This window comes from Solanum dulcamara, chromosome 5 (assembly GCF_947179165.1).
Source record: "Solanum dulcamara chromosome 5, daSolDulc1.2, whole genome shotgun sequence".
NCBI classification, from domain to species: domain Eukaryota; kingdom Viridiplantae; phylum Streptophyta; class Magnoliopsida; order Solanales; family Solanaceae; genus Solanum; species Solanum dulcamara.
In genome coordinates, this window is record NC_077241.1 from 76,163,338 (window position 1) to 76,188,495 (window position 25,158).

Here is a 25,158-nt window from a genome sequence, read left to right on the forward strand (position 1 = left end):
TACCAATTAACTCTGTCCACCAAGACTAAGACAGAAGAAATCAATAGTGTTTTTGTCTCGGTGGGGTTTGAATTCGAGACCTCATAGTTCTCAATCCACCTCATTGACCACTAGTTCACATCCTTGGTCATGAGTTGAAATAATACTAGGAGCCAAAAAAAAGAAGGAAGCATCAAGTATTCAAGACACAAATAAAAAAGAGGAACAAAAGTGAAGTAGAGAATACTAATGAGTTCGAAAACGAAGTAAATGATAAGAAGTTCTAACTGGTTAAAGTAGCATGTTCACAAGCCAACGGCAACAGTAATAGCTCTTCACAACTGTAATATTATTATCTCACAGTTTGGAATCTCACCAACTAGGGGAAAAGCACTTGTTGCTCATACCAGACCTTGCTGGGAAGATTTTGAGAGCATGGATTGAGACCAGATTGCAGTGTAGAGGTATGGCATAGGCACAGAACCTATAGCAGTATCTCATCTGTAATAATCTTCCAAGTTCCAAATAAAGAAAAAAATAGGCTGTCTCCAAGGCAAAAGTTCTTCATCTGCTTCTTGATGGGACGTCCACGCAATGTTGAATTTGGTTAACCAGTTCACATCTATCAACGGAGTCTGAAGAACTGACCGATGGATGTAAATTTATCTTGAGAATAAGACCATTCAATGGATCATTTTAAAGGATTAATTCTGTATAAAACTAACTTTCAGCTCAGCATTAGACATTCTTTAGCTAGCAGAATGAGGCATTTTTTACTCCAAATGCTACCATTGAAGTAAGACGTGCAAATTTCTGTCATGACTACTTCGAGATAACTAAACCGGATATAACTAAATAACGAATGTAAAGCTTTAAGGCAAAAACTGAAAGAACTTTCATCAAATAATAGGATCTATCAAAGAGTAAAATTTCTGATCTTACAAGAAAGGGAAACAAAAACCTTCCCCTCCACATATATTATGAATTCCAAACTACCTAAGAATAAAAGCAGTACAATACTTCTGTCCTGCAACTTCTCTCAATCAGCTTTGTGTTACCAAGCAAGAAGCTACTGTGTTCATACAGCAGATTCTAAGACTGAACTCTGCTCATGCAAGAATCAATAGTCCTCAATATCCAGGAGAACTACCAAAATTCTTCTTAAGATTAAAAAAGTGAAAGCACGTACCACAGTGCGGAAAGAATTTCATTTCTCCAGGAAAAAATTCCTACAGTTGTAGTCATAAATAAGAAAAACGAACACTACACAGAGGATGTATCAACAAAAACCTCATTTAGCACATCATCCTCACTGTTTGCCAGGGAAAAGAGCTCGGCATCTTTGTCTTCATCACTAGAACAATCCCTCCTCTGAAGCTTTGAGTGAGCGGCGATAAATATCAACTTCTGAGCCTTGTCCATTCCCACTCTTGAATGAGAATGGGCATTCACCCATCTCAAGACAGACCAGTTGCACTTAAAACCGCATGAACTCGCACGAAGGAATATTAGCCTAACTGCCACTTTGCCAAGTGACTTAAATTCAGTGAGATGAGTTTCCCACACAAGTCTACTACTTTGCGGATTTGCAATCTTCATCTTTCCGGTGCTGGGATCTCTTTGCTTCAATTGTACGGCTTGAGCATACACGGGATCAAGTCCTTCAGTTCTCCATTTCATAAGCTCCATTAATGCAATGTGAGCCTCTTCCCTAGACACAAGCCGGGTTATGAGCTTGTCAACGTCTTTCTCTTGCTCCGGTGTTAGGCATTTAAATGGAGGCAAGTACTTGCCACTAGTGTCTCTGATCAGATAGAGCGGGTCAAGTATAAATGCAGCAGCCCAGGCAGGATGATAATTCTTGTTGAATCTCCTTTCAATTACTTTCTCTACAGGTCCTTCTGCAATGTGAAACTTCGAACACCAATCCTTAACTTTCACCCTAAGCTCCTCCCAAAGAGGAAGGCACTGCCCTACACGCGGCTTCTCTGTCTGAATATCCTGTGCCATTGACTTAATCAGTTTTACCAGTGAGTGCACTGCTTCCAGTTCATTCCAAAAATGTGGGCTCCTCATCATCTCTTCAAGATCTCTAGCAATTTGCTCCTCCATGGACAATATCTTATAGGATTCATCCAACAATACTAATTGAAGTGCTCGTGCTGAGCTAAGAATATCGTCCACTAACGTGCACACAGGTCCAAAATCTGATCTTTCATAACCACGCAACGGTACTCTCAGTAAACTAGCATGCCCATACTCCTGCAACTGATATTTGTGAAAACTATTTCGAACTTGAGACTTATTATTAACGAAATTCGCAAGTTTTAAACAATTCTCAGTTACATTCTTGAACAAAGGAAGCTCCTTACCTAAATCCTTAACCAAACTATTAAACGCTTGATACTGACAAGAGACATTAACCATCCAATGATGCTGATTCTCTAAGTTCCTCAAAGCCTTGGCCTTAAACTTGTCTGCAACTATACCTACACATTGGTGCAAATTGTTCCCACATATTTCAGAAATGGTCTCCATAAAAATCTCCTCCGCACACTTCGAATGCACGTATCCACTAGTGAACACTGCTCTCCTGAACACACTGGTCCCATTGGGAAGATTCACAGATAAATTAACCAAATTTTCTTCACCAACAAGTCCATAATTCTTTGACTTCCAACCATCGGATGCAATCTGAAAGAACATAGCATCTCGAATTTTCGCCTCCGATTCAACCTTTGCTTCCTCGTACTTAGCATCTAGCCTTGAACCAGCAAAATCTCTTCTTGACAGTGGTGGCAAGCCAACTTGGTTTAAGAAAGATTTAAACTTTGGATGCTCAAGACTCGAGAATGAGACCGAACCACAACATTCATACACCCAATCAGCAAGATAATCAAGTGCAGAATCAATTTGGGATTTGCTTAATGTTGGACCAGGTGATGCTTTAGGACTTTTTAGCTTCTTCACACTATCTTCCAACATAGCTAAAGCACCTAAATCCTCTTTACCACCTGACAACATCAAATGCTGCTGCGCATACACAGCACCACCACCACCACTGCCCGGCGTACTTCCACCAGTACCGGCGACAGTGACAATTGAAGTAGCCATTGAAACAACAGGGGAGTAGGCTAACTCTACTGCAAATCTTGATGGATCAACAATAGCTAAAGGAGGAACTTGATACGACGTCGTCACACTCCCCCCACCCCCACCATTACCCCCGCGTACCCCACCACCGGAAGAGCTCCGTTTACGATGATTCTGCTGCTGATGTGACGGAGTCGACGACGGTGACAAAGCGACGGTAGTTGACGGGGAAGGTGGCACTGACGAAATGGGTTTTGCAACAGAGTTGAAATTGGGACAAGTCCCTCTTTTGAGATGTTCAGAGGCAGTTCTTGAAGGATTTGAAGCAGAGAAAACGGCGTCGCATAAGGAACAGCGAAGCTTGACGGCTTTAGGAAGTCCAGTATCAGAATTTTGGACCAAAATCGGCTCAAGATGAGCCCAATACCAAGCTCCTTTCCCTTTTACAGCTTTGGTCCGTACCATCACCAACCCTTCATATCTCTTATGCACTGCCTTAGCATTAAGTTCATCGGCTGAGCCGCCGCCGCCGCCGGTCGATTCCACAGTGGCTAAAGCAGTGGTTGTATTTGGTGCAGACGCCATTTGTTAAATACCAGAAAAGCCCCTATAATTATTAATCTATGATGATTTTTTTATTTTTGTGCTGAATCCTTATGAAATCAAAATGCAAAGCTTTATGTAAATTTGGTGTTTTCAAGGGGCATTTTGTGAATTTATTGGGCATGCATTTTCATCCGGGAAATGTCGCCGGCAAAGGAGGGAAATTGGGTGACGGCCGGTGGTCCATGAGAGACTCCGATAGAATCGGGAGAGAAAAGTTTTTTGGATTGTAGTGGTCCTGAATCACAGTGTTTGGTTTTTGCGACGTTTCTTAGCCCTGTTGATGGGAAATTTTGAGCAGTTTAAGGATTCAGAGAGACAGGAAGAAAGTTCCGGCCGGAGTATCGCCGGAAATGGTGCCGGAGAAGGAGAGAGAGAGAGAGAGAGAGAAAAAATAGTAAGAGAAAGAGAGTGGAGAAGATGAGAGTAGGCTTTGGTCTTAACAGAGAAACGCGCCTGTGTGCTGTTTGACGAATGGAACCTTCTAAGTTCGAACACTTGCCCTCAATATCGGGACGTAAAATTGTTAATTTTTTTAAAAAAACTGTCTATTTAAATTTTATTAATTATTATATTTAAAAAGTAATTGTGATTAGTTAAACATTTAATCTAAAAATAAATTAATTATGATAAATTCAAATTTGAAGGAGTCTCGAATGTGTACTCAAATTATCTGAATAGAAAGACATGGAATTATCATGAAATTCCTACTCATATTTAAGCATAAATGTTGTGTGACTCATTACTTACAATATATTTGAATGACATAAAAATAGACTAAATATGTTGCATGAAATTGAATAGTTAAAGTAACATTTCAATACTTGCATTACAATAATTAAAAGAAAGTACCAATGAGAACGAAGAGAGATACGGCATTTTAATATAATGCTATTGCTTTAATTAAAACTGTCGTAAAAAATACATATATAATTAAGAGGGTCATTCTTGGAGTTTTGAAAATACATGCAATGACCCCGTCATATTTTTAACCGTTAGATTTAAAATATAGGCATATACAATGAACATTTCTGGTAGGAAACTATACAACGACAATAATTCAGTGAAATTTCATAATGTGGGTCTGGGAAAGATAAAGTATACGCAGATCTTATTTCTATCAAAATAGGACGACTGTTTCCGAAAGACCATTGGCTCAATAAAAACATAAAAATATAAAAAGAGGTCAGAAAATTACTAAGTATATCGATAAAAAAAAAATACTTTATACATGCATATTTAATTTCAAATACCTTTAGGCAAATTTATGATTTCTCTACAAATTTTGTTGTCCCATTTAAAAGGTAATTAAAGCAATACTATTTTTCAAATGCAAGAAATTAATGTGGTTAAGTAAAAATTAGTCTTTTAAAATTTGGAAATAGAGAATAAGAGTTGTAATAAGTTATAATCTAAATTTGAAAAATATATATTAGGATGGAAAAAAAATGAAGTCTTCCTAGAATATTTTAGTATTCCATATTATATAAGGAAAACTTTCATTAATGTAGAGGATACTAAAAATGAGGAGTCATGAATATCTTTTCTTCTTTCTGTATAAAGAAATAAGCCAATAAATATGTGCATAATTGAAGAATTATGGCATATTATTAGCAAATTCAATTAAGTGAAGAGAATCTCATGCTATTTGGGAGTTCATGTGGAAATTTTTCACTTTTTTTTTTATTTTTTCATCTGTGTTCAAGTCAATTTCAAGATTTAAATTCAACGAATTTAACTTTTAAAATTCTTAGCAATACATTCATTATATAATTATGAATTTAGATTTAATATTTATTCAAATTCCATTTCTTATTTATAATAATCGATTAGCTAGGCAGCATATGTTTTCCCTTATTTCCAACATGTTGTAATATATAAAGTGGATAAAAGCGGATCGAATCCATATCATCACGGAGCAACTTAAGACCCGACAACTTCCAATTCGTGTTGCTGGGTGGATTTGGTGAATGCCCCTCCTTTCAAATTTTTACTATTTAATACATATATTATATTTAAATATCTCAACTTTAATTTCATCAACATTTAGGGGCGTTTGATTTAAATACAAATTATGATGATATTAGTTATAATGGATTAGTTATGTTGACATTAGTTATGATGAGATAAGTTATGTCGAGATTATTTCTTGTTGAGTGTTTGATTTGTTGTATTCAAAATAATATGCATTGCATAAATTTTAAGAATAAGTTATTTGTTTACAAGAATACCATTCACTTTATTTAGTTTTTTTTATATTTTTTTGCAAGCTTTAGTTATTCAATATTCATTCTTAAAATAAAACTTCTATTTTCTTTACCTAAAATATTTTTATGTGTGCATTTTCATGGTGTCGGTATGTATTTAAAAATAATTTTTTCTTCTTATTTAATTTTAAAATAGAATTTTCATTTTAAGTTTGTTAAAGTAAAAAAGAATTTATGAGAAATCAAAACATAAATAAACATAAGAATTATTCAAATAAATTTATAAATAAAAATTATATTATATAGTGTAATTTTTTAATAGAGAAAAAAAAGAATTATCGTAAAAATAAGAAGTGAATATTGTTATATATGATATTAAAAAAATATAAATATATATGAATGTGAAAAATGAGGTATAAAAATCATTTAAAGGAATATATTTATCATTTACCTATTTTATCCCAAAATTAATATACTACTCAAGAGAAGGAATAACTTATCTCGATGCTATTTATTAATTCCAAAACAAATTATTCTATACTTACCAATCAAATATCAACTTAAATATCTCTATAATTTAATCCAAAAATTATTTGATATTATCCTTCTCACCCAACAACCCTTAAAACATTACTATTATTTACTTTTGGTCTCTGTCATGGGCCTTTTTTAGTGGGAAAAAGGTCATGTGGGTCATGAAGAGTCCTTTTGTTGTTTGTTTGTTTCCCCTCAAATTTTCTATTGGGGAAGAAAAATTTTCCTAATAATTTAAAAATATTTTTGTAGAAAAAGAAATTTCTATTGTGAACTAATTTGGCTCCCTTTTTTGGTATGCCTAGGGTTGTTCACAGTTTTGATTAAAATCAAAATCAAATCAAATAAAAAAATTAATATTTGGTTTGTTTTAAATTTGAAAAAACGATAATATTTGGTTTGGTTATGGTTATAGTAAAAAAAATGAATAAATAATCGAACCAAACCGATAATTATATACATAAAATTTATAATTATTTATATGTATAATATTAGCTTTTCATAAATAATTAAAGATATTTTATACCTTTTAATTATTAATTTTCATAATTTAATTAAAGATAAAATTGATTATATTATGGATTCTCTAGTTAGTTTAGTTTAAATATGTATTTTTTTTATTTTAATGGACAAAGTTGTTTGTATTTTGAAACCGCTGTTTGATTTGTTCTTTTAAATCTAAACTGTGTTACAAGTTTGGTCCACTTGATTTGTCATCAGCATGTCTTTCCCTCAATATGCAGCAAAGTTCATCCTTGTGGGCCGTGAAGAAAAAAGAGTTTCATAAAAAAATTGAAGAATGTGGAGAGAGAATATTTGAATTATCTCGGTTAGTCATAAATCGAAAAACCGAACCAAATCGACAATAACCAAACCGGTGGTTCTTATTTTACTTGATTTAGTTATGATTTTAAATGTTTAAAAACCAATTAAATTGATTTGGTTATGATTTCAATCAATTTACAATCCAAACCGAATTATAAACCCCCCTAGTTATGCCTTGTTGTTGTTCATGTGTTTATATAAAAAAACAAATAAAGACATGAAAATGAATTTAATTTAATAAATAATTCCCACCAGTTGTTCGTCATTTTCTTGGAGCAGTGTTGACCAAATCCAGACAATTAAAAATGTGCCTGCAAAAAGTTCACCAGATTTACTTGCAATCAATCCCATTATTTATTTATTTATTTTAAAAATCAAAAGTTACTTTAGCGATTTTATTTTATTCGTTATTTTTATTAAAAAATAAATAATTTAAAATAATTATTACTTTAATTTTACTTTAAAATATGAAGAGGTATTGATAAGATTAAAAAATATATATATATTCAATTAAAATGAATAAATATGAATAATTTATTTAAATTATCTTTTTAATTAGTATTAAAATTTTAAAAAAATGACAAGTAAAATAGATCAAAAAGAGTACTAGGGTTGGTGACACAAACAGTGGTAATTGATTTTGTTTTAATAGGGCTTGGCTTATTTAGTTTTTTTTCTTTTTCTTTTTCTTTTTAAATAACACACGAGGAACCAATTATTGTAATGAATATATAAAAAACATACTCTTTCTACTTTCTAGTCCTAGTCCTTATTGTATTATTATTTTCCTAGGGCTTTAAATGATTAATGGTAACTTTGTGTAGTGAATATATTTTTTATAGTTTACTTTCATATTTAATGATAATAGGTTTTCATCCTCTCCGCATGCAAAAGAAGTAAATATAAAAAAAATGTTTTTTTACGCGATGATTTTACAAATATCAAATTTACTTACGCTTAAAAGAAAATACATGTGTACATGCAAAGAAAAATTATTTTTTTATTCTATTTTATTGGTCACTATTGAGCTTGGAGTTAAGATGTTAGGTTAACGTGTGTTTTACCTAATAACAAAGAGATTAATTGTTAAAATAAGATTAGAAAAGATATTCTACAGTAATAAATTGCCGATTTTTACAGTAATTCTATAAAACCTATCTTTTACTTTAATTGGCATCATTTTATCACACAATGTTATGGTAGCACTTCTCCGGCCATTTCAACCATTCACTCTCTTTGTTGGTATTTTGGCAACATAATATTATCTAATCTCACCTTAACTTAGACCTTTACCTTTTTAATAAATTTATTTGCATGTGTTCAGTTTTACTTATACGTACGTATCTTAAAAACTTTAATCTTTGAAGTGCTTGTCCATAATTCAAGCTTATAATTGACATTTTCGTTGATTGATCAATTAATATAATATCATAAGAAAATAATATATGCAATAATTTATTAGAGAATACGACAAGGAAATTGTAAATAGCTAATTAGTTAATTAGTTAGCTAGCTATCCTAATTTTTCTAGTTAGCCAGCTATCACTATTCTGTCTAGGTTCATTCATTGTATTACACTTCACCCTAAAGCTTCACTTTGAACTCGAATGAGAGGCTTCCAAAATTCTCAATGATTCTCCCGTGTACATGCATCTGCTAATCAGTTTAACATAGTATCAGAGCCATTCACACGATTCTGAATGAGCTTGAAGTTTGAACACCAATGGCGAAGAAGATCGATCATAATCATCCTCTGTTTCTTACTTCCTCCGATGGATCAAGAGCTATATAAATTGGAATACAACTTATCGAAATCGAGAATTATACTCTATGGAGTCGTGCGATGCAATTGAATTTGCTCATGAAGAATAAATTAGGGCTTATTGACTGAAGTATCAAGAGAAATGATTTCGACGATGACATTGAGAAGAAACAATGGGATAGGTGCAATGCGATGGTTATTTCATGGATTATGAGCAATGTTAGCAAGAAATTAGTCAGTGGAATCTTATTTCGATCGAATGCTGGTCTGAAGAGACGATTTGATAAAGTAAATATGTCTAGAATTTTTCATCTCCATAAAGCCATAGTCACACATACTCAAGGTATTTCCCCTGTTTCTGTTTATTACCCGAGATTAAAAGACTTATGAGATGAATTTGATTCGATAGTGTCCTCTCCATTCTGTCATTGTGAAAAATTGAAGGACTATACTGATAGTATGGTTAGGCAAAAGTTATTGTAATTTCTCATGGGATTGAATGATAGTTATGAACAGGTTAGAAGCCAAATCCTCATGATAAATCCACCACCTAGTGTCAACTAGTGTTATGCTATGATAGTGCAAGACGAGAGCCAATGAATATTGAGTGGTGAATATCATGAAGGAGGTGAGAGTATTGATCCTACTGCATTACTTACTAGCAGATCTAGTAGTTACAACTCTGGAGGATCAGGTTTCAGAGGTAAAGGAGGATGAGGCTATGGACATATTCAGCGATAACAAAGAAGAGTTGGTCCCTATTATGATCATTGTGAGATGAAAGGACATACGAGAGCTGACTGTAACAAATTGAAACACTACACTTACTGCAACATGCAAGGTCATACAAGAGAGATTTGTTATCAATTGATGGGATATCCTCCGGATTGGAAAGGGAAGAAAAGAGTCGACATGGTACAAACATCAAATGGAACGCAGGTAGAAGGATTGAGGGATAACTTATTTTCTACTCCACAGATGCAGGGACTACAGAGGGCTGAAGGTGAATAGTACAATCATTATTCTCAGCTTGGGACAAATAGGGGAGTTGGACCTATTCCCTACTTCACACCAAATCAGTACATCTAGATCCTGCAGATGCTGAATAAATCCACGATAAATGAGTTCATTGCAAATATGACAGGTATATTTACAGGTACTTCCTTTTGTAATATTGTAGTTAACTGTTGTTTAGACTGGATAGTAGATAGTAGAGCAACTAAACGCATGGTTGGTATTAAAACACTACTGAATCAACTGTGAATAATCCAAGAAAGGTTCAGTTAGCTACAATCATTACTCAATCAGAGAACTCTCAACTAGTAGGAGATGATATTATTAAAGATGTATTGTGTGTACCAGATTTTAAATTCAATCTCATATCACTGTCTAAATTGACTAGGGAGTTGAATTATTGCGATCAATCTTTCTCTTCCTGTAGGTCAGACCGATTCCGATATCAGTAGCTCAAATAAGCATTCAAGGAGAAATGGCTTATTTGGTGGTTCGAATCCACCTCGGGGTATGGTAGAAGGAGCTTCACTGCCTTCGTGCACGGCGGCGGGCAGTACCGGAAGTGAAATATGAGCAAATATATCATGTCGATTGCTCAACCGTACTTTGGCTATCTTACGTGGAGCTGAATTAGGTTTTTCGATGTTCTCATTGAAACAATGGAGCAGCTTACTCCTGAGATGGATTTACCGATTGAACTAGATTTACCTACCCTTTTCACCTTTTTTCTTAATTATGAAATGGAAGTTCATTTTCCCTGATTTCTTCATCCTTCAGGATCTCTTCATTGGGAAAGTGAAGGAGATTGGTAAAGAGGAAGAAGGATTGTATATGCTGAAGAATCAAGCACAAGGAGCAATCAACTTGGCAGCAGCAAAAGGATGTGAGAATGATATCATATGGCATAAGAGATTTAGGCATGTGCCCATGAATGTGATTAGAAATATTAGCGTACTAAATCTAAATAAGAGTCTAGGTTTGACTCATTGTTATGTATGTCCATTAGCAAGATAAATCAAGCTTTCTTTTCATACTAGAAGTAGTAGAAGTACTAGATGTTTTGATCTTATTCATTTGATTGTGTGGGGACCTTATAAGGCTTCTATATATAATAACATAAAGTTTTGTCTTACACTGGTTGATGATCATTACAGATGGACTTGGATATTCTTTATATATCTTAATTTAGATGTTTTCACTATATTAAAACAGTTTATCTTGATGATTAGAACATAATTCAATTTGCAGATTAAGGTCTTTAGATCAGATTAAGGTCTTTAGATCAGATAATGGAGAAGAGATCTTTAAATCTCAATGTAATGAGTTGTTCAAGAGTCATGGGATTATACATCAAAGATCTTATCCCCACACACCTCATCAGAATGGTGTGGTGGAAAGAAAGCACAGGCACATCCTAGACAGTGCTAGAGTAATCAGATTTCAGGGGCACCTACCAATCAGATTTTTGGGGGAATGCATATTTGCAGTTGTGCATATTATCAATAGGATTCCTTTATCAGTATTGCATAATGTCTCCTCATTTGAGGTGATGTTTGGGAGACAACCTGATCTTTCTCACATGAGGGTCATAGAATGTCTATGTAGACAGACAAGTTTGGTCCAAGGGCAACTAGATCAGTTTTGATGGGATATGGAACTATACATAAAAGATATAGACTATATGATCTTGAACATCACATTTTTTATAATAAGGATGTGATTTTTACTGTAACAATATTTCCCTTTCAAGCTCACTCATCAGATGTTTTGTAGGATAGTGCTATCAAGTCCTTAAGTTCAATGAATATTGAACTAGATATGGAGTTTGATTCTCCACCTATTGAGGATAGGACAACAGCTTCAACAACTATTTATGAAAATGATAGTGATACAAATATAGTTACACCACCTGTGTCAGAGATTGACACAGCACAAGTTGTGCCAGTAGATGGAGAAAATCAGATGGTTCATCCTAGTGACATACCACAACATGTGCAGAGAAGATCAACCAGGTCCAGCAAGGCTCCACTATGGCAAAAGGACTTTATTTTCTTAGAAAAATCTAAACATTCCAACTGCCTATATTCCATTTCAAACAATCTTGATTATAGCTGCCTTTCAAAAATATACCAGTGTTACATTACCAACTCTTTAGAAGAGAATGAACCAAGTACATACCAATAAGCCATGCATGATGATAGATGGGTTCAAGCCATGAAGGAGGAGATCAAGGAATTAGAAGATAATAAGACTTGGTAATTAGTTGTATTACCTCCTGGTAAGAGGGCTATTGGATGCAAATGGGTGTACAAGATCAAATATAAAGCTGATGGACAAGTTGAGAGGTTTAAGGCTAGGTTAGTAGCCAAGGGAAACAACCAAAATAAAGGCTTGGATTATCAGGAGACATTCTCTCCTGTTGTTAAAATGGTCACAGTTAGGACAGTACTATTTGTTGTTGCAACAAAAGGATGGAATATTCAACAAATGAATGTTTATAATGCCTTCTTGTAGGGAGATTTGACAGAAGAGGTATACATGTAATTACCTCAAAGGTTTTAGCATAATAAAGAAACAGAAGGTCAGGTGTGCAAGTTGATTAAGTCACTTTATGGACTTAAGCAGGTAGGGCTGGGCGTTCGGTATTCGGTTCGGTATTTTCAAAGTTTGGATTCAGTAATTCGGTAATCGGTAATTCAAAGTATTTACCAAATACCGAACTTTCAAACTTCGGTTCGGTAATTCGGTAATCGGTAAATCAAAGTTCGGTTCGGTACGGTATTCGGTAATACCATATTGAAGTCGAACTGTCGAAGTCCACACGGAATATGTTAGTATATCATATTCACAATAGCAACAATAAAAGATGTAAAAATTTTTAATAACAAACTAAACAATGGATCGAATACATTCTCAACTGAAATACCAGGCTTTTGGGACATAATAAAAAGGACAAAACAAAGCTAAAAAGCTCCTTGACTTCAAACCTTATTTCTCTACTCGGAATGATTATATATACTGCAGAAAAATAGGCAGCAGAAGTCCTGATATTCAAAGACAAATTGCACCATAATCCTATTTGATATCAAAAGGCCTCCAACAGCTTCATAGCCGGATTTGTTGGAGTATCAAAATGTCTTTGTTCACCACTAATACTGTACAATGAAGATGACAAGAATGATCAATGACACAAGAAGGATTCTAAAGTACAGCAGAAATATGTGTAACTTCGCACAAATGGGAATCAGCACTTGCTAAAGAATCAACAAATTAGAAAAGATTTCGAAATTTAACAAGTGAAAAGTTCAGGAACAAACCCAAAGGCCATGTCATCTACAACAGTTCTTCCAGTACATGTGGCTCCTTCTTCAACAAGTGTCTTGACCACGGTAGACGTCTGACTAGCAGGTTCGTGAGTCCTTGACCAGTCTGGGTTCCCAAACCCTGTCACAAATCCATTGATATAGAATCAGGACAATCAAAATTCAATATGACTTCAGTAGTTCTAACATAAGCAAATGAATTTCGAATAGGACTCCAATAGCAACGAGAGAAGTAAACGGAATATGAGAAAAGAAGTGGGGACAGAAGTGCTGCAAAAACAAGTATCCTACATCATGGACACTCACTAGATAGAGATAGCTTTTTAGAAACTTTATCAAGAAATTTGAGAAGGCCCCTGTTAGGCTCTCCATCCCAACATATAAATCAGCAGTAGTAACCCAAAACTGATGAAGACAAAATTGTCAGCATACAGAACTATGTAATTTCCGGAATCTAGTTGAAGCAAGACTACTCATTTCAGCCAACAAGGGCAGAACGCAAACCTCACACTCAAGACGGCGTGAAGTAGTGAAGCTGAAGGCGGCGTGAAGCTGATGGCGGCGTGAAGCGGTGAAGGCGTGAAGAGCTGAAGGGCTGAAGGCGGCGTGAAGACTGAAGTGGTGGACTCAATCTGAAGAGTGAAGACTGAAGTTGTGAAGTTTGAAGTATAGGGGTGATTAGGTTAAGTGTTAGTGTGTAATGTGTTAGCCTGTTAGGGACAATTGGGCTGGAGTAGTGGACTTCATTAGTTAAATTGTAGGAATGGGCCTATAGCCCTTTATGTTTAAAAGACATTTTTAGGAGGCCCAATAGAAATAATTTTGGTATTCGGTATTTACCGAATACCGAATGGGAAAATTATAAGTACCGAACCCGAACCCGAAATATCGAAATATTAAATTTCGGTACCGAATACCGAACCGAAGTACCGAATACCGAAATACCGAAATTGCCGGTTCGGTTCGGTAATTCGGTTTTCGGTATTTTATGCCCAGCCCTATAAGCAGGCTTTTAGGCAGTGGAATGTTAAGTTGACCAATGCTTTACTAGCAGCAAGGTTCTAACAAAGCCATCTTGATTATTTCCCTATGAATAAGAAGGTTGGGAGTGATATTGTGATGATACTAATATATGTAGATGATCTAATTGTGATAGGAAGCAATAATCGACTAATAGAGGAAGCCAAATAAGTTTTGAAGGACAATTTTTAAATCAAAGACCTGGGAGATCTTAGATTCTTCCTAGGCATTGAATTTTCCAAAAATTCAGAAGGGATTTTGATGCACCAGAGAAAATATGCATTAGAACTGATTTCAAATTTAGGCTTAGGGAGTTCCAGACCAATGAATACACTAGTTGAATTGAACCAGAAACTCACTACACCTGAGTTTGATGAATTGGTTGAATATACTTTTGATTCACTTTTGTTAGATGCTGGTGAGTATCAAAGACTAATTGAAAAAAATGTTATATCTCACAATCACTAGGCCAAACATATCATATGCAGTTCGGAGTTTAAGTCAATTTATACAGGCTCCTAAACTATCCCACATGAATGCTGCTATCAAGGTAGTGAAGTATGTCAAGCAATCACCTGGACATGGAGTGTTTTTAGCAACAAGGTCAGATGGTTCTCTTCAAGCATATTGTGATGCAGATTGGAGATCTTGTGTCAACACTAGAAGGTCAATCACTGGTTACTTAATCAAGTATGGAAATTCACTAATTTCATGGAAGTCTAAGAAACAATCTACTATCTCCAAAAGTTCAGCTGAGTTAGAGTAAAAAAGTCTGGCATCCACTGTTGCAGAAGTCACTTGGATCATATGCTTGTCAACACATTGGATATACCCTTGAATTTACCCGTTCCTTTTTATTGTGATAGTAAAGAAGCCATTCAAATTGCTGCCAATCTTATGTTTCACAAGCGAACAAAGCACATTGACATTGACTGCCATTTTATAAGAGAGAAGGTCATAAATGGTCTGGTGACCATCCATTACCTGAACTCTTCTGAGCAACCTGCTGATGTTCTTACTAAAAGCCTAGGCAGGCTTCAACATTCTTATCTTGTATCCAAGCTAGGGATGAAGAACATCTTCATATCACCTAGATTGAAGGAGGCTATTATAGAATACAACAAGGATATTGTAAATAACTAATTAGTTAATTAGTTAGCTAGTTGTCCTAATTAGTCTAGTTAGCCCACTGTCACTATTTTGTTAGAAGATATTTTCTAATATACACACACATCAATTAGAAAATATCTTCTAACAAAATAGTGACAGTTGGCTAACTAGACTAATTAAGACAACTAGCTAACTAATTAACTAATTAGTTATTTACAATATCCTTGTTGTATTCTATAATAGCCTCCTTTAATCTAGGAACTAAATATAGAAAATATCTTCTATGTGTGTGTATGTATAGGAACTAAATAGTAGTCTAGGTTCATTCATTATATTATACTTCACTATAAAGCTTCACTTTGAACTCGAATGAGAGACTTCCAGAATTCTCAATGATTCTCCCTTGTACATGCATCTGCTAATCAGTTTAACATAATTGCCACAATCCAACCCATCGGGCCATGCATGCACCTACTCTAAAACCTAGATAGGAGAACCCTTATAGAAATAACATACTGAAGTTTAACAATTACTAAATGTCAGCATAAAAAGTCAGGAATACACCATAATTGAATATTAAAATTCAAAGATTTATTACCAAAAATATACTAACACCCCAAAGAAACTAATCTAAATAGGTACAAGAGCTTATATATAGTATAAATAAAGTAATGACGCAACTCCCACCATAAGAAAGTAAGAGTTGAAGCTATTGGAGAATCATCTTTGTCTTCACCTAAGAAACATCACTGACCATGCAATCAGACTATGCCAAGTCGCATAGCAAGAGTAGTATCACTACAAACAACACGTACTGATAGACATCATCAGTCAATCCGATACTCACTGCATAATATAAGGAAATCAACGAGAAGAAAACATGCTCTTAAGGAAATCCACACCCAAACCTTTATGCGCAACTCTTACTATTCACGATAACCTCATTAAATTCGTTCAATCCCAACTCTCATCCCTTCTAGTTGGTCTGTTGCCAACTTTAATACAAATCAAGGCCTAACCCTTCTATCACATAGAGGAGTTTCCAAACTATGGGCCACTACTAACTCTGTCTAACAAGTCTATTACCTTTAGCTTTCACACCAACCCTTGGCCCTAGAATAATTATTATCTCACTTGGAAGAGGTAAACATTTAAAGGACCTAAGCTCCTCTCCGGTCCATACTGGCCCGTTGTGGCGAAGCAGCCTGGCCGGAGACAGTAACTCTGATTTCTCCCTCAATCTTTTTTTCCCCATATATACCAATAGGACACCATCAATATCTGACTATAAGTCACTAATTTTACCAAACCGCACATCATCTGTTTTTTGCCTGTTTACCACGGCCTCACACCCACGATATGAATTCATCTAACAACCATTACATAATTTAAACATGCATATATATATAAGCACATTACCAATTTATCATTTTAAGAGCAATATACAGTTTCACAATGTAAATATCAATTACAACTGTTAACATGTCAACACTTGGACCTTCAGTCCTTTCACATCAATTATTACACAGAATGGGCATGCCTAATTATCATCAAGTCAGTTTCTCTATCATCACACATATAGTCAAGATCAATTTACAGATGATAGCTACACAATGGTTAATCTCATGGAACCCAAACTTAAATTATTAGCGTGTCGGCGTGAAATCCGATCCAATATTTAGTATGTGTTGGAATGTGACACCCGATCTAATATATGTATTGGAATGCGACACCCGATCTAATATATATCGGAATGTGACATCCGATCCAATATATGTGTCAAAACGCAACAACCAATCTAATATCATAATCAAAATGCATAATCACAATCCACAATGAATAGTTCACATACTTGCACAATCAAGTAATCAGTATCATGCATGTAATTGTTCACAAATAGTCATTTCATTAGCTTTATTTCATTTTATTGCATGAACATGCATTACTCAACCATTTCACATGGAACTGTCACTATGAACGTACACATATAAATATATATATATATATGTATATATATTGTTATTAGTTATTACTCTTTATACTTTTGGTATTCTATTCTATCTGTGTCACTTACGTTATTTGTTTTGCTTTTCTCATATTGCTTTGTACTTCCTGTTGTATCTGACTTTTTTTTATGTTTTTATTGAGCTGAGAGTCTCTCGGAAATAGTCGTCCTACCTTGGTAGAAGTCAAGTCTGCGTACACTTTACCCTCCCCAGACCCCACGTTGTGGGATTTCACTGTGTTGTTGTTGTATATATATATATCTTATATTTATATGGATCAATAGCCCCATAATGAACCCCCCTTGATTACCACAAGTCTCAAGATCTCACTCTAACCCAATAATTTTCTTGCGCATTAACTTTACAAGGACCATCAATCATATCAACAAGAAGTATTAAGGTTAATAAGCAAGAACTAGACTATCATCACTAGTCACAGCATAATCATAACCCACATAGTATATTCCTACCATAACCAATAATAGCAACACATTCAGCCATCCAGACTCCGTGCTCGAAGGCCTAAATATGAAATTTTCCATTAATCTACGATACATTGTGCATTGAGAACAGATTTATAACTAATCAATTGAGAAAACCTAGCCTACCTGGGCGCCAAGCAACTGCTGCAGAAGCCTGATCGCGAACCTTGACTCCTTTTATTGAAACTTTAGCTAGTTCTTAGTCTAAAATAATAGTATAATACAAAATCAATCACAAATGGCCTAAGTATTTCCAGATTATATGCAAATCCCAAATTCTAGACCAAACTCATTGTTTTTCCACCCAAACTAGGATTATTCTACCATTAACTCACCTAAACTACCAATTTCATGGCAACATTAGAGAATTGCGATAAATAAATCAAGAACAACCATTCTTAAGAATAGCCCAAAGTCTTACACCTAAAAATCCTCATGAATCTGGATTTTTCCACCTTAGAATGAATTCAAACCATCAATTAGGGCCACAATTATATTTTCTAAGGACTAAGGAATCAACCGAGTGTTAGATTGATGGAAGGACTTGCCTTGAAGGAGGAAATCGATGGAAAGCTGAAGTAATCACCCCTCCCTTGTCCTAACCTGACTTTGAACGAGTTTTTGGATTAAAATAATATTTTAGGTCTGAAAATAACATTTAACTGCCCGTATTCCACTCTGGCGGTCCAGCCACAGCGGCCTAATTCCCGCCACAGCGGCTTCAACACATACAGTGCTTAGTAAAAATGGCATAATTGTTTACTCTGAACTCCAAATGAGGCAAACTTGGTGGAGTTGGAAAGAAGATTCATAGACCTTTAATTTGATAGGTCACGGGACACCTAATTCATTATAGCCTGAGAGCTATGGTGGTTTGAAGTTGACCCTAGTTTAAACTCAAGTCTGAAATTAAATCGGAAGGACACTTTCAACTTAACTTTGAGATAGGAACATTGTACGATCTTAATTCACAACTCGTACACTCGTATAGCAAGGGATTGATCCTAGTCTTATGATGAATGAAGTTCGTATATCTTACTGCAAATATATTTAGTAACGAGGAGCTAGGTCGTTACAATAATAACTCATCTTGTGTTATATTGATTAGCTCCCATAATTAAAGCAAATAAGTTGGGGCTCAATATTGTTCCATGATATATTTAGTAAAGATGTTATTGAATTATTTTCGTCCGTTAAAAATTTAAGAGTAATTTCATTTCCACTTCACTCTCAATTATCAACTATATGATTAAAAGGATGAATGTTTGACATTTTTGCTAAGTTTTATTTAATTATTTAATTTTGTATTTTCAAACTTTAGCATCATTGGACTTGAGTACTTATAAATTATAGCAACTAGGGAATTTTCAAACATAACTTTTTTGAAAATCTACTTCAAAATCATTTATTTGGCAAGTATATAAATGGAGAAACACCCTATCCCCCTTGAATAACGCAGCCCTTCTTTATATCTTTTGAGAGGACTTCTCATTGTTAACACAATCAAATGCTTTATCTTTGTGATTTATTATATATCTATAAATTGTTTTATTTTTTTTAATAAGTGGTTCTATATGTAAAAAAATCAGTGAAATTGTGTTGGTCATAGGAGTGACAAATAAGCAATTTGAACTCTCATTTTTTTTAAAAAAATAAAATTATTTAGTCAAAAATTAAAATTGTATTTTTATGTATTATAGTTATACATAATATATTATATAATAAATATTTTAAAAACTAATTAACAATTTCACATGTCAATTTACCGCGCAAATTACCTTAAGTTTTAAATAAGTTGAATTTACGTGAATCAAAATAAGTTTTGAGTTATTAAAATGATTGATCATTAACTCGTTCAAATTTAAGCAAATTTTTATGGACTAATTTTACCATTCTAATTAAATTCCATTAGAATCAATTTTTTGGAAATGCGATATTGTTGACCTTTTCTTTTGTAGTCGTGATATAAATTTCAATGAGTTACAAATTTGCTGAAAACTCATTCAATCACATAGTCAAAATAAACAACCTGTCTATTTACATTTTTATTTTTTTTGTCGGGTCACGTATAATTTTTCTGAAAGCTAATTCATCTAATAGTCAAAGTAACTTTACTTTTTTCGACGTATAATACAGTAATGTTATATCCGACTTGCGGGTTGTTTGGTATGCAAAAAAAAAAGAGATATTCTAGGATTAAATTTGAGATAAAATTTATATTACGTTTAATTGATAATATAAATTTATTTCTATCCTGGGATCGATATCCCATCTAATTTTATTCAACTTGAGATTATTTTATCCCATCTCCTAAGTAGAATAAATTAATACATGAATTACAATTTCAGGACAATAATTCCAGAATAATTTAATTAGCGTACTAAACAATCACCCCTTACAATTATCAGTCCATCAAAATAATATTACCCTCATCATCTCAATTTATGTGACACTTTTTCATATTTTGCAATCAAAATATTTTTAGCATTTTTTTTGTTTATACACTATGTTTAAAAAACCTTTTACAGGTTTATAGAATTCATATATCTATTTAACTAGTCAAACTTTTTTCGTGAAAATAGGTGAATCGCGTCTTTATAATTTGATTAGAAGAAAATGACTCAAAATAGATCCCTTGTATACAATAACAATAAAAACATATTTAGTGTAATCCCACCAATGAGATCTTAGAAAGGTGAGTGCGCAGTCTTATCCTTACTTTGTGAAGGTTGAGAGGTTTTTTATGATAAATTATCGACTCAACTAAAGCATATCAAAATTCAGGAAAAAGAATACATTGGTGAATAAGTCGTGTAGAAAATAATTGATAAGAGAACAGTTGCAACACAAATAATACGTTAACTAAAGCAAAAAGTACTTGTAGATCAAAAAATAAAATAGTAGGAGAGTAATAATAATAGAAATACTAATAAGGAAGACTAGACAACGCTCTACCTACTAACCTTCTACCTGATCCTCTACCTCCATAACTCCTATATAGGGTACTCACTTTCTCGGTAAGCTACATGCATGAATCATATCAGTCTCTCCTCCTTCATTTTATCCACCAGGAAGGTTACTCCACCTTGTCCTGAATATCCTTGTTTCCTAATCAGAACTGATCTCTAATATGTTATTTTAAATTTTTTATGTAAAAATAAAGTTTGTTTTTTTAATTTTAAAACGTAAAACTAAAAAAATAAATTTAAAAAGTACTACAACTCCAATATATTCTTTCACTAGGTTTTATAAATTTTAAAATTCAATCAATATTTTGAACTTCATACTTAGTCCTATAAAATAACATAAATAAGAGGGAATGATTGAAAAAAATATTGCTCCACGTATTTAATCTGAGAATTATGATTCCATATTCGAATGATTAAGAACTGTATAATTAACCTATGAATGCTCTTTTACCTAGTAGGGTAAAAGTAGAATAATAATAATGACATAGGTGGTATACTATGTAAGATTCTTCTTATGAAAAACATGTGTATGGTTAAGATTGAGATGGCAACATTCTTTGTAGATGTCTCCCAAGAGGAAGAAAAAAGAAAAAGAGAAAAGGAAAGCTAAAGAATAATAAAGCCTAAGAAAAATATAATAATTAAAGTATAGTATATGTGGATGTGTATAATTCTCTTAACTTTTTAAAAGGTAGATTGGGGAAAAAAAGGAAGAGAAGGCCAATGAGTGAAGAAAGCAAAATAAAATGGGAAAGCCATCACCACATGATTTTAGGACAATAAAATCTTCAAGAGCCTTTTTCATATTTTTGCTTCCACCTGGATGTCACTTTCTTTTATATTTATTTGGACGTTTGTTTATATTATTATTATTTTTATTATTATCTAACGTGATGTATTGATGCGACAACAATATATTTAGTATAATTTCACAATTCATAGTTAGGGACTTAGAGGTCATTTGGTAGCTGAATAAGAAGCAAATTATTCACATATTAATTTTTGTATAATTTATAAGACGTTTGATAAGTTGATAAGAAATAAGTTATTCATGTGTAAAATTAAGATGACGTTTAATTGACAATTTAGAATTTTGCATAAGTAATACATGTATAAGTTATGAGGAAATCTATATATTATTTTATTCAAGATAGAAAGTGAAATAACTAATACATGTATAATTAAACATGAATAACTAATTCGTGTAGATTTACTGAGAACTAGATCATACATTAATAATACCTACATGGCTCTAACCAACTATCAAACGGCCCTTTAGGATTTTAAAAAAGATAAAGAATACACAGATCTTACTTCTGTTTCACGGTGATAAAGAGTTTGTTTCCAAAATATCCTCAATTAGAGTATATTAAAACAATTTGAAAGGGCTGGAAAAAGCTTAAACCCAGTTCCTACGATAATGAATATAAGTGGAATTAAAATCCTCGGGAATTATACATACGAAAGAGAAGGATGGTTTATTAATGAGTTCTTTTAATTAATAGTAATGAATACGATGATGTGGAATGTTAGTAGCTCCTGCATAGCTAGTCTTTTTTATTTTTCTAATCAACACAGCAAAAAAAAATCCTATCAAGCGTTAGAATATATGGAAAAAATTATCAATTTTTGGCACTAAATAATAGTATGAGTTTTTATGGTTAATTAAAAGCTTATTGATCGATAAATTTCTACGTACATACATGTAATTAAGAGCTAAACTACGACATTTGTTACAAAAACTAGTTCATGACTTTGACGATTCATGAGTAAAGTCTTAGTGTCATTCTTTTGTTACAAAATATTTTTAATAATTTTAATATAATAAAATACAAATTAAGTGATCATCTGTGAATTACCCTCTCGATGAATCAAAAGTGTTAGGAGCTAAATCTGCTAGCTTAATATTACCATTTAGGAAAATTAGATTTGTCAAATAATTAACGAGTCGAAAGTACTATTATCCCTTTAGATATCTACAAATTAACATACCAAAGATTATGTCTTTTCCTGGTGATTAGAATATATTTTTTTCCAGATAAAATAAAAGAGATTTATATACCAATGTACTAATTTGGACTCAATAAATATGAATGTAATTGACAGGAGGCCTCTTGTTTCAAGACTATTTATTAAAACAGATTACTAATGATAAATATTTTTTTAGAGGTGAATTTATTATTTAAAATTTATGAATTTCTTATAATAACTTCAAATTAATATACAATTCACAATCAAATATTCATATATCTTTAGTAAAATTTTAATATAAATACAGAATTTAAGCAAAAAGTTTAAGTATTGCGTTCACATAAATCGTTGTATCCTCTTAATATAATAATTTAGTATTTTCCAAGATGCTAGAAAATGACATCACTTATTTTGATCCACAGACACAACATCACCTGGAAAACATTAGCAATTCACTGCATGATTTGCAATTTGCATGTCATTGTCATGAAACAATGCAATGACCATGATGTGTGTTTATATATACCTTTATGACCAAATCCATCCAAAATACTGTAATAGAGAAGAGAAAATATCTAAAACGTACATGAGTAGAATATAAGTTTTACAAGGATTTCACATAATATGTAAATTCTCATCTCCAAAATTCAGAGCAAATAATTGTAAATTTTGTATTAGTCATCAAAATAGGTAAAATTTCACTATTTCTTCAAGTGAAACTATAACCACCTTGAAATTCTGTGTGAAATTTACTCTGTGCACCGATATATATATATATATATATATTATACCTTTGAGATATATACATTTTACGTCTCATATAGTACTTTAGTAGTAAATATAAGTTGTAACAACGTGATTCAACCATTCTTCATGTTGTATACCTTCTGGTTCTGCATATACAATTATGTAAATTGTATATCTCTGTAGTAATTTTTTTTTACGCAACTTGGGTAACCATATAAAACTTTCAAATTCGTTTGAATATGACTTATTCGTAAAGAAGAGTTTTGTCCATAAAACTTTTCCTAAAGTTTATGCACAATTCTTCTTTGTTTATTTTAAAAGTTTTGTCCACAAAATACATTCTAGTTATCAAGATGTTACAATTTGAATCTTAATATTATGAGCTTAAATATGTCATTTTGATTACTACTATAAGAGGTTATAATTTAATCCCGATGTATATTATAATGATCATCTAACACTTAATTCATCATAGTTAGTACTATGCACACCCTTCACCAAATTTCTCACTCTGACAGTGATTTCAAATCTTGAATCCATCTCTAATACAGAATATAACCAAAAACTATTGAGTTCATTCAAACTAGTACCTAATATTGTAACTCCACCCCAAAACCCTCATAAATTATTATAGGAAACCCTAATAGTTAAAGTGAGCATGGGCTACTAGTGTCGACTTTGGGCATGAAAATAATTGGGAATGGGACATTTGTGTACCATTTTTAGGTGCATAAATGGAATGGCAAAGGCAGGTGAAACTGAGGCTGATTGATAAATGAACCTAAAATTGAAAAATAGGCCCATCAATACAATCCTATTGGCTTAAACAAAAATAAATTTGGAGCTGATTTTGTCTGCTCTTTTATTAGCAAACTGTGTCATAGGGGCTACTCACCCTCTCTCTTGTGTAATTGGTTACTACTATTATTACTCACTTAATATGGTTTTCTTTTTTTTTTAAATTTGGGGTGGGAGAAAGAACGACATAAAATTCAATAATACATTTGCCCCATACTTGTACTTGTGAAAGAACAGTTAATTCAAGTCTACATCAACCAACTCTTTGATTCAAAACAAATAGGAAAAAACCAAGAATCATTTCGTGGCTTGTATTTGTATGTATTCTTCAATTCACACACACAAAAAATGGGAAAGCTACAGATGTATATATACCCTTCAGCGAACTAATTTACCATCATGGCCGAAGTATACATAACATATACCACTGATATGTTATTATATAGGTATGTATACAACAACATATTCAGTGAAATTCAAGTATAATAATGCATATTGAGTACAAAAGCATATACTACAAAAACTCCCCCCCCCCCCCCCCCCAACAACAACAAAAAAAAATTATTCTTACAACAGCCTAGTAAAACTGAAACAGACTTTTTTTCATTCTTGGGCTGAGTGGTCTAACCCAGCAGTTTGGGCTATTGTTTGTTGTTTTTCATGTGGAAATCCGGTCGGCCCATGAAGAAAAAAAAAGTTTAAAACTTTTGAAGAA

The 25,158-nt window shown here is 33.1% G+C and overlaps 1 protein-coding gene and 1 long non-coding RNA gene across 2 annotated transcripts; both read right to left on the reverse strand.

Moving 5' to 3' along the window:
* Positions 1-873: 873 nt before the first annotated feature.
* On the reverse strand, positions 874-4,149 carry LOC129889920 (uncharacterized). Its single transcript, XM_055965395.1, has one exon. It carries the CDS (start codon positions 3,655-3,657, stop codon positions 1,243-1,245), a length of 2,415 nt encoding a protein of 804 aa, XP_055821370.1. The 5' UTR covers positions 3,658-4,149; the 3' UTR covers positions 874-1,242.
* Positions 4,150-12,877: 8,728 nt separating this feature from the next.
* Positions 12,878-13,475, reverse strand: LOC129888550 (uncharacterized). The gene is made up of 2 exons (XR_008766678.1): positions 13,335-13,475; positions 12,878-13,172 (listed from the first exon to the last, which is right to left on the reverse strand). It is a non-coding gene; the product is annotated as an uncharacterized LOC129888550 (long non-coding RNA).
* Between the last annotated feature and the right edge of the window lie 11,683 nt (positions 13,476-25,158).